Raw genomic sequence first — 15,090 nt, 5'->3', positions numbered from 1 at the left:
AGTCCCTGAATAGTTGCCTCCTTATTTTCCACAACAATATCCAATTGACAAGTGATATCAGCATGATAGTCTCCAAGGTGTAGAGCTTTGTGTTAGCCCATCGTTAATTCTATCCAGAACACAAGAGAAACCAGGAAATGCAAAACCTGTTTGTATGACAAGCATGGCTTTGAGGTGACTTTATTACATGGAGTGTATAGTATATGCTCCAGTACCTAAATAGCAGTACATAATGTAGTTTTAATAATTTTCAGTTTTGTGTCTCAGATATGGAACCCTCATTTCTCAAATAAGCTGAAATTCACAACTCACACAACTACTAATATTTACAGCTTCAAGCTAGCTGACAATATTCCTTATCAAAGTACATATTAAACAGAGTAGCCTGGTCTTATAACGCTATTTGATGAGCTATGGCACAATCTGGTCTTCTCTCACTGCAACTGAAGCCTTAACCAATCCTATCAAAATGGAATAGAAGGCATCCAGCTATGACCAGGTTACTAATGCACTAGGCCAACACTTTCCTCTATAACCAGGCCTTTGGCCTTACACTATCTGTGGCATTTAAAAAGTGGGTGAGAAGTTTTTGTTGTATTTCTCTTTCCTCTTGGTGCTAATGTATCTATGTGTGATTTCCTGTCTGTTTGTTGGGTTGTAAGACACTTTGGGTTGTCCTGGGCCAGATGAAGCAACTGACAAATTTAATAAACAAAAAGAAATAATAATCCCTATGGTGGTAGTCAACTACAATGTCCCATCAGTACAAGGATTTCCTTGTATGCTACAGGGGTTTCCCCCTTTCCTCTCCAAATCTGCTCTGTGTAACACATACAATGACTCTTACACCTTTACTCAATAGGCTACATTCCAGCCAAGCACGAATTGTGGATTTCTACACATCCACAACCACCTCTCCATCCAACCGAGCGAACAAATTACATTATCTAGAACATATTCCAGTAAGGCAATCGTGGGGCAGGGCCAGTGACAGGTGGGGCCTCAAGGGTGGGGCATGGCCTGGGAAGAGTCTCAAAGGCCAGACAGAGATCAGGAAGGCTGTATTGAGTCCCTGGGTCTGAGGTTCCTCACTCCTGGTTTTGCAAGATGTTTCCTTTCTCTTCAAAGGTATAGATTCCTGCTACCTAATTGTACTATGAAATCAATCACATTTCTGAACAGTGAGGCACACAGACATTCAAGAGCCAATTTAAAGGATGCAGCAACTCACTGATAATATCTCCCTTTACACAACTGCAAGATAAGAGCATCGTGAAGAAACTTAAAAGACTAATGAATACTGTGTAGTGGTGTTAGTAATAACTAATCAATTGGAAAAGGAGCCTCCTCTAAATAACCTATGAAAGAAGGTGCAGGCATGATGCGATACTTCACTACTGCTTGTTTACTTCGTATAATTACCACTTACGAAAGTTCTGTCATCAGGTAAGTTTCTTTTTTAAAAAAAACATGGTCATCCTTAGAAGTGTTCATCCCGATTGAGTATGACGTACCCTATTGCTTCTTGACAAGCAAGGGATCTTCCCAAACAAAGACACCAGCACCACCTCCAAGAGCCAAGCTTATTTCTCCCTGAAAAGAAATATCCCTAAAAGGAAAGTAATTGGCCTCTAGCAAGGACTGCATCTGTCAAGTACATCCCAGAACTTGTTCACAAATTATGCTACAGTTTATGGTTATATGTGACATAGAAGTTTAATGTAAAACTCACCAATCTGCAGCAGCAGGGATTGCCTGTTGTAAATAATTTCAGATAGTTTCCCCCCAAATTAATGGCTTTAACAACACCATTTTTAAAATCCTAATCAGCAACAAGCCATTGTTTGGTCAGGGCACTGAAACTGCCCTGGCTGATGTCATTTGTCGGGAGAGGGAATTGGGAGAATGCAACCCTGCTCATTCTTTTTGACCTTCTGGTGACTTTTGATACCATTGACCACAGCATCCTTCTGGAATAGCTCAAGGAAGTGGTCGTTGGGGCACTATACTTCTTATCACCCATGCAATTTAACACCTATATGAAGCCACTAGGACCAGTAATCAGCTGTTTTGGAGTGATGTGTCACCAATATATGAATGACACCCAGCGCTCGCGCGCTCTCTCTCTCTCTCTCCCATCTGTATCAGAAGAGCTGGCTGAGGCATCAAAACAGGTGTTTGGAGGCAGTGATGAGCTGCATGGGGGCCAACAAAGTGAAACTAAACTGTGAAACAAAGTGCTATGTGTTCTCAAGTCCAGGAGGTGGAAAGCCCACCTTTTCTGATGGGTTTGCACTTCCTTAGAAGGAGGAAGGAAGCTTGGATGTACTCCTGGATCCAGCACTGTCACTTGACACGCTGAAGACCCATCTCTTTATCCTAGCCTTTGAAACCTGAGGTATATCTTTTCAGGACTCATCCTATTCTTCTGACCATAGTTCATGTTACAACCTTCCATGGGACCTCCTGGTAAAGGGGGGGGGGTAATAAATTTTGTAATAATGATATAGTTTGGATGTAGTGACAGAGGGTAAGTCCTACTTCACCTCCACAGCCACAACTGCAATTTTCTCCATACATCTTTTATAGCTTCCAAGTTGGCAACTTGAGTGGGGGGGGGGTCAAGGCTGGGATCAGAGAGTGTTCTGTAGGGGGATGGATTTGGCTCTGGGAGTATTTGTTGCTGATCTGGGATTCTAAAGGGTATGAACTAAGATTATCCACTGACTGAATTTCAGTCAGTTAAAATTCTGTAGCTGTTTACATCTGAGTGTAAGCAAAACCTCGAGACAGATACTATTTGAGCTTTTGAAAGAAATGTGAGGCAACTAATAAGTTAGCAAAAGCTACTATTCATTGTTGGAAAGAAACAAAGAAACAAATATATTATTTTCTATGAACAGTAACACATTGGAACCTCCAAAAAATAAAGAAAGATAAACTCTCTGATCTACTGATCATCATTTGTCTACATAAATTAAAATTGCCTCCCACCAATAAATCAACTGCTATCCTAGATGCAGCTAGACGGCCTAAGCCCATTGAAATAAATTGAATTAAGGCGGCAATGCTAAAATCAATTACCAGGAAGTAAATCCCACTGAACTTAAATGATACTTCTGAGGAAACATGCCTGGGACTGTACTGCAAAATGTCCTTCTGCATGTGGCAGACTATTCTGGTTAAAGCTTTTGGGTTAAATTAGGACCATTAGTTCTGCTACAAATGAACACTACTGAGAAGACTGCCAGTTTCACTGGGGGGGGGGGAAGAATAAGGTAATATATAGCGCCCTTGATAGAGATTAGCAAATCTCTAAAAAGTAAAGTGGGCTTAACAGAACTTCCATATGTCACTACAGAAATGCTGCAGTATATATCTTACATGTGCATGTTGCCTATGCATGTGGCTGAGGGATCTCAGAAAAAGAAAAGTTAAAATTAAATCTCTTGCTTCATGCACAAAACTTAAATTTATGATTTTGGATTTTAAACATTTAAAAGTACAAGCAGTGTTCATGCAAGCCAATGAGGCTTCTGAATGCAACTGAGTGGCTGATTTGGCTGGAAGGAGGTCTAAGGGGGCAATTTAATGCATCAACCTGTACTGCAACCAGAGAGGTATAGGGGACTTTTGACTGGGAATCCAAACTTCTGACCTTCAATATTAACAGCAGGCTACATTGCAGAGCTGCTGTAAGCTTTTCTCTCTCAGCATAGCATTCCAACTTGCAACCAGTGTTAGAAACTCAGATACATAATCTAATCGCCAAATGGCACCTTAAACCTAGGTGACGGTCACCACAATGGAATGTCTAGGTCCCTTTCTTCTTCTTTTTTGCAATGCAGTTTATCATTACCGTTATTATTATTATTATTATTATTATTAACTTCATTTATGTATCACTTTATAGTTTAAAAACAAATCTCAAAGTGGTTTACAACATATTAAAACATAAAATAAAACAATCCAGAATAAAACAAATTCAAGCTTCAAGGAAAATATTTCAGATCTTTCTCTAAGTGACGTTTTGTTTTCCCCAGTCGCCAACCTGGCATCCAAAGATCTCCAAGTGGTTGCAATTGGACCCATGTCAGTTGCAAAATGTGTTTGACGCCTGGCTAATTTCTATCACTGCTTGCAACAGAGGTATACCTTACTGCATGGTTGTTGTAAGCTACTCTTTCAGATTTCCCTGAGGTGTTAGGGGTCTAATACCTCAGGACTACAAGTTGATGTAAATGGCTCAGAGCCTAGCCTTCAGTATTCAGTGTGAACTACACTACAGGGCTGTCATAAACTACTCTCTCGCAACCTTTCCAATGAATTGCACTTGCTTTGGAACTTCCATTAGCAGGGCAATTTTTTTTAAAAAAAGTGTTTCACACTAAAAAAATAACAGTAAGAAAGAACAAGAACTCTTCCTTTTGCTGCTACCTTTTGTGGTTTGAGTCCAGTTGGGGTTGATACACCGGTGCCCGATCTGGCCTACATTCCAGCTATTTCATTACATCAAGGGTGGACTAATTTAAATAAATGTGTTTTAAATGACAAAAAGGCCAGTTTAAATTTCTGATTGTAGTTTCTCATTGGTGCTTCATATATTTCTAAAAATAATGTATAATAATTTGTCCATGTTGGCTTACAACTAGGATCAACACTGTAATTATATACTTTGTATAATTATATATACACTGGATATTTTTCATAATTTTATAAAATGATACATGGTGCACCGCTTATTTGATTTCCTCCCCCCCAATTTCATATGTCAAAAGTGCTGGTAGTTATGGGAAGAGCAGTTCATTTTCATAAGATGAAAAGGAAATGTCCTTGTTTATAAATATTCATAATTTGGTATGGGGGAAAATATAATTACAGGATACAGAAGTATCTTAGCCATAAACAGGATGGCATCTTCAGATGTCAAAGGTTGGCAATCATCACCTGTGATGACCTGCTAGTTCTTTGCCCCTAGCATCAAGGCCATTAACAGCAGTATTCCATGTGATTCTTTATTTGCATTTGTGTTGCTTGCCTAACTCAGTATCAATTTTGAGGCAGTTTTCCATTCAGACCCCCTTGGGTATTACGATTGACAGAGGAGGCCCTCTTGGTAGTTCTGTCACCCTCACAAGTTTGGAGATTGACAGCTCAGAAGAGGGCATTCTCTGGGGCAACCCCTAAACTGTGGAAGGCTCTCCCCACAAAAGTGCATCTGACACCCTACTTTTGTGGTTATCATCATATGCTGAAGATGCACCTCTTAACCCTGGCCTTTGACACCTGAGAAATTTTACAATATATTCCACTGACTGTAATTTGTTTTAAATTATTTTAATATTGTATTTTTTAAATTGTTGTAATGCATCATGGGACCTCATGGTGAAAAACAGGGAAGAAATCTAATAAAAAATAATAACTGCAACAAACCAGAGTTTTTGGAAATGCAGATGCACCATTTCAAGCCTCCCTTTCCTCATGTGTCTAATGGAAGCTTTCTTGCTTTCTGAAGCAAGCTGTATTTTCCCAGTTTTTGAAGCACATGGGAGAGTGTGGTTTGCACAAATCATAGCAAGCCGGAGTTCGATTGTGCGATATTATACAAACCTATTTTCCATATTCAGATGACATGAGAAGCTAAAGTTTGTTTCAGAATGCAATGGAAGTCTTAATCCTCCATACACCCCAAAGGAAGGAAGGAAGAAGAGAAATGTATGAGAGTCGCCATAGGATGCCCATGTCACAACAAACTATGGTATGATCTGATAGCTGGATGGAGCCAATAATTGTAGGATTAACTTGCTTTTTTCAGTCTGATTATACTAGGCTACTTTTAAAAAGAGAAACTTACAGGGAGCAATTCAAAATCCCACACTTCTGATCATTCCATCAGTGCAAGTATCTTTACTTGTCAGATGAAACAATACCCCTCTTCTCCCATGTGGTGTTCTGAAGGTTCTCCTGACTCTTTCGAACGGATCTGGGGGAGGTGGAGAGGGAGTGTTGGGGGAGGAGAGGGAAAGCCCAACTGTGCTAGCGGGAGCTCTTGCAACAATATTTAATTATTACTATTCTTAGCTCATTAATTTTTATCCATTTTAACTACATCACATGCAAGCAGCACCAAGTGATGGGCATAGAAGCTCATACATAACTCTTATCTTGCAATAATCACACCATGAATTGTCATGTGCTCTCACCCCTAGAAGAAGAGTGCTTGAGAACACAAGAGATACTGATTCATGCTGTTGGGACTTGAAGATCTATTCAACTGTGGTGGGAGAGAAACCTAACCCCCAAAATGCATACAGGTTTTAGCAGCTTGCAAAGATGCAATGGTCATCTATGAGAACTACACATGAATGTTATGGCTACAATAACGAAATAACATGCGATAATAGGATCACTGGATTACTTGAGCTAATTTCAAAGAACAATAATTTCAAACGTAACCAAAATTAGTCATAGAATTATTGTTTAAGGTATTTCTGTAATAGCTCCCTTGGCTTAAACCATCCCTGACACATGAGCCTCAGACACCAGAGTAGCCAACAGCATTTTCTTGCTTGCTTTTAAACCTTGAATGGACCCATTGCTCAGAGACTGTTGCAAGACCAGAATTATGAGATAACCACAAACAAAATTATTTTCTGAGATTTTCTGATGTCATTCTTTCGGTAAGCTCTCTTCCATATTTACACGCCTTACAAAAAAAAGGTCTGATTTCCAAATACCCCCTTTCAAGAAAGGCATTTCCCATCAATATTTATGCACCAGCATTCTATTTTTTTAATATTTGCATTAAAAAGCCATTATACGATGAGACAATCAAAAGAATTCTGGACAACTAAAAACAACAACAACAACAAAACTCCTAACAGAAACTAGATGCCATACACTTCGAAAATGTTTTATAATGGTTGTTCATTTCAACTGTAACTCAATGTAATAATGAATTTTGGAAGTATAACTGATTCTGTTATTAAGTAGAACTATCTGCAAAGTGCTCTGATATCACTTATGGCCTCACTGGGGCCCCAATCAATCATGCAGATTATTATTTTTTATAGCACCACCTAAGAGGTATTCTCACTTTAGTCCCAGAGAGAAGGGGATGCTTCTTCTAAGATGATGCTTGCTACGACACATGCATGCAATATCCAAAACCAAAAGGGGATATCCAACATTACTCATACTTAGATCAGTCCATTGATGTCCATGAGACTACTCATCGAGTATGACTTACGTTGGATATCACCCAATGCCTACATTGCTAGCCTCAGAACCATTCATTTTACATATATGCAGATTTAATTGCTAGAGTAATAGGCTTAAACTCAGATCATATTAAGATTTCTTTCATGGGACAATATCCTTAATAAAAAAAATGGGTTGCATTTAGCTAAATAACTGCACATGCAGAATGACTCCTGTGAGTGCAACATACCGTAATTTCCCCTCCATCTCCTCCCCCTGCACCACCCCCAAATCTACTCCAGAACCTTGGGGAAAACTCCAGAGGGTTAAGGATGCAGTAAGGGAGGAGAAAGAAGTAAACGTTCTGTTGCACTTCTGGAAGCTGTTCCATGCATTCAGATATTAAGTTGGATATAACCCATTTCTTCTCTGTACAGTATTCAGGTGCACATATGTGTGTTAACACCTGCACAATGCTATCTGCTCCACAAACATTTAGGCAATATTTTATGCAATACTCTGGAATTAGTAACTATCAGTAGAAATAATATCAGATGTGAGCCATTTGCAGTGACATTATTTTGAGAAGAGGTCTCTCAGTAACTGAAATACCAAAGCCAGGTAAATTCTAATGTAACTGCACAAAACACTTAAAGTTCTACAATACCATATATATTTTTGCCATGGTACAAAATATTCTAGTAGACTTTTCCAACATGTTGTTTCACAAACATTGTGAAAATAATTTCACAACACTATCCTATGCACGTTTACTTAGAAGTCAGTTCCACTGTGTGCATTCCCAGGTAGGTGTACACAGGACTACAACTTTATGCACTATTTACAAAGTTACACCTGAATGTAAGTCTTTTGACTTGAGGTATTCTCAAACTACAGTAGGCCCAGTTCGCATGTAGCTCTAAGCCAAATCATTGCTAAGTGTGAATGTGCAAGCACTCACAATAGTAATTATGACCTGGTCTTCTTTACTGCCACACTACCTGGAGATTAAGGTACAGATTAATTTAACGTTATTTCCAAATTCAGACTCTCAGTTTTTCTTCCTCAGACAAACCACAAGCCCAGATTAAGATGTAATGCTGAGCCAAACCATGGCTTAATTTCAGTAGCACACCATCAGGAAGATCAAGGGAGAACTAGCCACATTTTTTTTACTGTGAGTACTCACACACTAACATACAGAAATTTCACCATGGCTTTGTTTAGCTTTATGTACAAACCAGGCCATTATCACCACCATTAAAAGTCAACAAACACACCTCAGTTCTCCTCTTAAAAGAATTCAGAACCATAAAAAATTACTCTGCATGCACCAGTTCATTCTGCAAAACAGAAAACAATGCAAGTCTTCACACTTTTCACTTAAACTATTAAATGAAATCTCATTTTAGTAATGGAGTGTTTTGTTTTAACTGAGGCCACTTCACACATGCTATCTTAACTGCAAATGTATACCAGGACATAAGATGTAAACACTTGCTTGCATTATCATATGCATTCCACACATGTAAAATGCAATGCATGTGCATTTTAAGGGCTGCTATCTCTCATATATATATGTGTGTGTGTGTGTGTGTGGGTGTAATACTAATGCACTGAAAAGCCACAACTGATGGCAAGTTTCTAAAGAGTGCACATGCATCAAGAAAAATATATGCACAAAAGTATACACATTTTCTTACTATTACCTTGTGGGAAAGAGCCCTATTAACCTTACAAAGACAGCCAGAAATCAAAGACTAAACCTTTTTTTAAAAGAAAACCACTAAGAATCTGCTGAAAAGGAAAACTGAAGAGCAGGTTTTCTGTCTGAATGTTTTGGCTTTCCAGCTATCATAGTTGTTGGTTTTTTTTAATACAGTACCTCATCTCAGCTAACAGTGCAAAAATTAAGTATAAGGAGCAGGAGTTTGTGAGGGGTGCATGTTTTCAAACACTTTTAAAGAGTTACCAAATCTTAATTCTTGTTACAACCAGCAGAGAAAGATGACAAGTCATGTGTTTAGGAGAATTATATTCAAATGTGTGGAGGGGAATTATATTCAATTCAGCTTCTATGATAAGGAATTCTTTTCACTGTGTCAACTTCTAGGATTGTATGCCAGGCAGAAGGACCACAAAACATTTTGTTTTCAAAGCTCTTGTTCAAACTACCTTGCTTAAATTATCTGCACTTTGCTTTGCAAATGAAACAAAACACATGGAAACTCTACAACCTGTTAACTCCACCCACCTCCAACTCTCGCTCTCTCTGTAACAGCAACAGACCAGAGGAACACCATGTAGAACATTTCCCCATAAATAAATTTGCAGAGAACTTAACGGGTACCCCAAGACTGCTTACAGGTGGCAATGCTGCTGCTGCTGCTGCGGATGATGATTTTGCAGTAATTGAAGTTTCAAGCCTTTCTATCAAGTTTCCTAGTGTGATGGGACCTTGGGCTGGATTTTCTTTTTCAGATACCTTCTTCGTAATGCTGCACTGTTTTTCTGTTTTTAAATCTGTATCTCCAGGAAAATAAGACACTGGGCGCAGGTCTAGTTTTTCAGTTCTATTTCCTACTGCAGCCTCTTTGCAAGTGTTACTTTGTATTTGCTCTCGAGGAAAGCCGATTGGGAACAAGGTAGACATTGTCTCATTGTGTCTAATTTCTATGGAGCGTCCTCCTTGGATCTCCTCAATCAGTTCCATCCCATCCTCGGGCTCTCCCTCCTCACTGTAGGTGCCGGTGTCTCTGTCCTCCATCATAAACTCAGCTTCCTCTTCTGGGCTTTCATCTGCTTTTAGGAATGATGTTTCGGAATCCACCTCCGGGTCGTCCTCCAAGCAAGGAGAGATGGAATCAAAATCCAGGAGTCTTGCCGAGTCATGCCGGGTGAAGTCTTCTGAGTCGGTTAACACTGAAGAATCGCAGAGCTCGGCGCTGGAGTCGCTCCTTTCAACTTCCTGCAAACAATCAGAGCCATCTTTTGAGCCATTTAAATATTCGGCACTGAACATGGAGGCCAAATCCTGCAGCCTGCGCAGCGGGATGTAGCACGGGGAAGGGTTTGGGCCATAGGCAGCAGCAGCAGCCTTTGACTGCATGGTGCACCCATTAGGTGGCTCGGGGCTTCGGCTCTGACCCTCCCCCCCGTAAGGGCCGTCCCCGTTTTCCGGCACATCTAACGCCAAAGGGCTGGCGAAGGGGGGCAGGTAGCCCCTCCTGCTCACTTCGCAGGCCTGATCCATCCTGTGCGGCGGGCATCAACCTGTGAAGCAAACACAGCAACAATGGGGTCAGGCAAACCCTCCAGGGCCTTGTTCTCCAAAATGGCAGCCACTTCTACTGCTGCTGCTGCTGCTGCTCCTCCTCCTCCGCGGCGGCGGCGGCGGCGGCGGCCCAGCAAACGCCTCCCGCTCCTGGTTCTGGGGCCGCAGAGAGCCTGCACCGAGCCGGCTGCATGCCTCTTCCACCGGCCCGCAGCTACCCAGGCAACATTGCCTCCTGATCGGCGCAGCCTAATGTCGCCTTTCACAATAGCGCAGCATCCATCCTGCCGCTGCTGGTTGCAGGGAGCGCAGCAGAGCAGGCCTGGCCTGGCCTGGCTCCTCGCACTCTCCCCCTACCTCCTCGCCCCCGCCTCTCAGAGATCTGCAGCTGCTGAGCAGGGATCGCTTCAGCAAAGGCTTCTGGATCTTTCATCCTCTTCCGCCCCCGCCCCCACCCCGGCCGCTTTTTGCCACCACCCGGCTTCTGCACTAGGCCCGAGACACCGGCTGGCGTGCCTTGCCCCACCCCCACCCCGTTTCCAGAGGCCCTCCGGGTGAGGGTTGCGGCGCCCTTGCAATGTCCGGGTGGAATCTGCCCGCAGACACCAGTTTCCGCCTTGGGGGAGAACAGGAAAGTCTTTCCTGCAGTTTACCTGTCGGACTCTGTTTCCCCCACCCTAGCAGAGGGCCTAAGGGAAGAGCCGACTTGGCTCCTCGGGTCCCTACCAGCTCCGTCTCCAGCCCAGCTGCCTGCCAGCTTCTTTTCGCTTGCTAGCTCCTTTCCTCGCCCGCGCGCGCCCGCGCGACGCTGCTGCACGCGCGCACCCGCGGCTGTCCCCTGTGCGCGCTCGCGCGCGCCCCCTCACTGACTCTTGGGGTTCAACAACGGCAGCAGCGCCAGCGAAGGCTGCGCTGTCCAATCAGCGCGCGCGTGCGCGTCTGCCCGTCGCTGCGCATGGCCTCCCCCCTTCCTTGGGGCACTTACGCGGCCCCTGCGCTTTCGGACGCCCCCTAGCGCTCAGGGCGGCCGCCCCTCCCTTGCCCCACCTATTGCTCCTTGCCCTGGGCTCCTCAGCCTGTTCCAAAGGGCTGGCGTCGTTTTGCCGTCCTGCCCGGCCTGGCCTCGGCCTCCCTCCCTTCCCACTGCACATGGCGCCGCAGCTCCCTTCTCTGCCCGCGCTGGACAAGCCCTGCCTCTCGCTGCCAGCGCCCAGCACCATCCTACCCCTCAGCCTTGCTTCGTACTAAGCCACCCCGGCAGGGCGCCGCCTGCCAGGCCAGGCCTCTGCTAGCTCCCCCGCCAAGCGCTGCAAGCAGAGAGCAAGAGCGAGCAAAGATGGTGGATGTGGAGCTCGCCCACCCACCCGCTGGGCAGCCGCCGCCGCCGCTCTCTTTGCCAGCCCAAAGGAGGGGAGGGGGAGCCCCTCAGACGCCCCGTGACCAGCAGCCAACCGGGCTTAGTCCTGCCTCGGTGTCCTCTCCCAGGCACATGGTGCGCCTGGGGCTAAGCTGCTTTTCACCTCAGGCGCGGTGGGGTCCTGGGAGCCTAAGCGACCTCGCAAACCTTGTCCCCCTCTCTAACGGGGGAGAGGGAAACGGGGAGGGTTTTTCGGCCACTGAAGTTGGGAGCCCGAAGGAAGAAGCCAGGCCATCCCCATATTCCCGCCCAAACAACAGGGGAGACTGGACGGGTCAGCTTGTTCCCTTATCTCCAGCCAACAATGGGGGTGACGAAGGAAGAAAAGCTCCGTCCGCTGTTTCTTCCGCCGCCACCCCCACCCCCGCTCGCACCGCCGATTAAGGGGGGGGCGAACTCCTAAAACAAACGGCAGGACTAGGAAGGGAGAAATGGTTGCTGTGTGGCCCCCGCAGTGAAAGGGGGCCAAACTCGTGTGTGTATGTGTGTGTGTGTCAGCGCATGAGGGGCGATGGCAGGGCCGACCCGCGTCCCGGGCGCAACCGGGGAGGCCGATTCCCCTCGACGCCGAGGGAAACCAGGCCGCTCCCCCAGATCCTGCAAGAACGGGGAAGGCTGGGGTGCAGCGCCTGGCCACTGACTAGCCCAGCAGCGAGCTTGGAAGGAGCCTCCCACACGCTCCTCTTCCTCCCGCGTCGGGCTGGGTGCAGCTGCTCTCGCCCCGGGAGGGAAGAAGCCCACTGTTCCCTTTTTCCCCGGCACTGCGAGGCCGGCCCTCCACACGCCCCCACCTCCTGGCTCCCTTAGCCGGTCTTCAGGGCCAGCTAGAACGCGGCGTCCGCGCTCTTCCCTAGAGCAAGCTGCTTTGGGCTGCTGCTGCCGCCGCCGCCGCCGCACCGTCTTTTGCGTGGCAACGCGGCCGGGAGCGTAACGAGATCAACCATAGAAGGCGAGCCGATCCCCGATCCCGGGGGGCCCGAGCTCGGAACGAGCGCCCTAGCTTCCTCCGTGCGCGCCCCGTTGCCAGCTCCTCCACAGGAGGCTCGGTGCCTTGACATCGGTCAGGAGCGGCGGGCCTCAGCCGTGCGGCGCACCCTCCCGCTTCCTGCTGCAGCCCCTGCTCGGCTTGTGAGAGCAGAATGCAGTTGTGTCACCCCCCACACACACCCGCACCCCACCCCGCGCGCTTCCCCTCCCTCCGTGCAACCTGCCTCGCCAAGCGGCCATTAGACCCGCCAGGCAAACCGAACCTTTCGCGGGGCAAGCCCCCACCACGCACCCACCCTCCCCGGTGCAGCGGGAGCCCCCGCCAGAAGGGCTGAAGACGGGAGTGGTTGATTGGTTCATTCATTCTACCTTGCAATCCTCGCCACAGATCTGTCCTCAAGGAGCCTGTGCTGAGGGAACCGAGATCGCCAGTTTATTATTATTTTCTTTTTCTTTCCTTTTTCTAGGAAAAAAACCCCACGTCCTCGGCTTCAGTAAAACTCTCCTCCGTCAGAATCTAGACAGGCAGAGGTGGGGGGAGAGAGAAAGGGCGCTGTGGGGCCCAAGGCCATCGCCGTCTTCCGTTTGTTTAGGATAGCGCTACTAATGTGTAGGATGTTTTGCAGGGAGAAAACTGTCCTGATGAGTCTTGTGTGTGTGTGTTGAGAAGTTCACCATCCAGGAACAGGCAGGCACAGTGGAAATGAGGGGAGGGGGTGTACAGGAAACTGGCCAACTTGCTGCATAGCAACGTCTTGGACCAAGCAGGCTAAAATATTAACAGCAAATCTGCAACTAGGAAAAGGTGCACTTGCAGGCTTCCTTCGCCACAGTCTTTTCGAACAAGCCTGGGCAGGTCACTTAAACATCACTTCTGAAACTACTGTGGGATAGTGCAGTCCAAATCAGAGACAGAAAGTGTTGCATTGAGCCCTTACACAATTAGGTGATCAAATTTGATCATCACTGAGTGCCCCTAAGTTAAGGGAAACAGCCGCTGGAGTTTCTGGGTCAGAGTATTTTTTATCTATTTATTGAATTTCTATCTTGCCCTTCCAAAAGTGTTCAGGGTGGCAATACTGGGCTATAAATGGACCAGTGGTCTGGTGCAGTTAGGTAGCTTCTTATAAGCACAAGCAATTACAATGATTTGCTGGGCAGCATTCCCTGGTGACCTTAGGCAGGGTTCAAATGTGGCTAACCAAAAAAGGAGAAATGGGAGGCGTTGGAAGACTCGGGACGGACAAAAGAAAGCACTTTTTCACACAGCACATAGTTAAACTATGGAATCTACTCCTAGGAGATTTGGTGATGGCCAACAATTTGTAATATTTTTTTTTTTTTATTACGTTTCTTTCCAAATTTTATACATTACAAACAAATAAGGAGTTTACAAGAAACCATTTTTTTTTTTTTTAACAAAAATCCCAACTTGGACTTCCCCACCCCTTCCGATTCTGCGTTCTTTATATTAACAATGTCAGCAATTTGTTACCTTATGTCATACCTTATTGTAACTTTTACATGTTATGTATCTATATTCAATGTATTATGTCACAATTTTTATACCTTTAAAATAAACGTAACATGTTCAATTTCATATTATCTCCTTTTCTCTTTTATCACTTAGTTTACTATTTACTTAATCATAATTGCTAAAGCGTATCATTTCCAAATCATGCACCGTCTTAAGATTCATACAGTTTGTAATACTTTTGCAAGTAGTCTTTAAACTTTTTCCAGTCCACCTCAATTGTTTCTACATCCAAATCTCGGATTCTGCCGGTCAGTTCAGCTATCTCCATGTAGTCCATCAACTGCATCTGCCATTCCTCCAGCGTGGGTAAATCTTGTGTCTTCCAGTTCTTTGCGATGAGTATTCTTGCTGCTGTACTAGCATACATAAACAAAGTTCTGTCCTTCTTTAACACTTTCTGGTCTACCATGCCCAACAGGAAGGCCTCTGGTTTCTTGGGAAAGGTATACCTAAATACCTTTTTCAACTCATTGTAAATCATTTCCCAGAAAGCCTTAACCTTTGGGCATGTCCACCAGAGGTGAAAGAAAGTCCCCTCTGCTTCCTTACACTTCCAACATTTATTGTCAGACAGGTGATGTATCTTAGCTAACTTGACTGGGGTCATGTACCACCGGTATATCATTTTCATAATGTTTTCCTTCAAGGCCGTACTGGCCGTGAATTTCATTCCGG

At 45.0% G+C, this 15,090-nt stretch overlaps 1 protein-coding gene across 17 annotated transcripts in view; it reads right to left on the bottom strand.

Moving 5' to 3' along the window:
• Positions 1-11,890, bottom strand: part of NSD1 (nuclear receptor binding SET domain protein 1) — a 73,891-nt gene extending 62,001 nt beyond the window's left edge. For 8 of the 17 annotated variants that reach the window (XM_053377236.1, XM_053377217.1, XM_053377222.1 and 5 more), the window contains exon 1: positions 9,566-10,825. In XM_053377236.1, the coding sequence (XP_053233211.1) occupies positions 9,566-10,453 (888 nt within the window). In that variant the 5' untranslated portion in view covers positions 10,454-10,825. The other 9 variants (XM_053377225.1, XM_053377224.1, XM_053377223.1 and 6 more) reach the window with 9 other exon arrangements.
• Positions 11,891-15,090: the final 3,200 nt, after the last annotated feature.

The sequence above is a fragment of the Podarcis raffonei genome, chromosome 2 (assembly GCF_027172205.1).
Source record: "Podarcis raffonei isolate rPodRaf1 chromosome 2, rPodRaf1.pri, whole genome shotgun sequence".
In the NCBI taxonomy this organism is placed as follows: domain Eukaryota; kingdom Metazoa; phylum Chordata; class Lepidosauria; order Squamata; family Lacertidae; genus Podarcis; species Podarcis raffonei.
The sequence above is the reverse complement of the archived record's forward strand: the minus strand, read 5'-3'. Positions and strand labels throughout refer to the sequence as shown.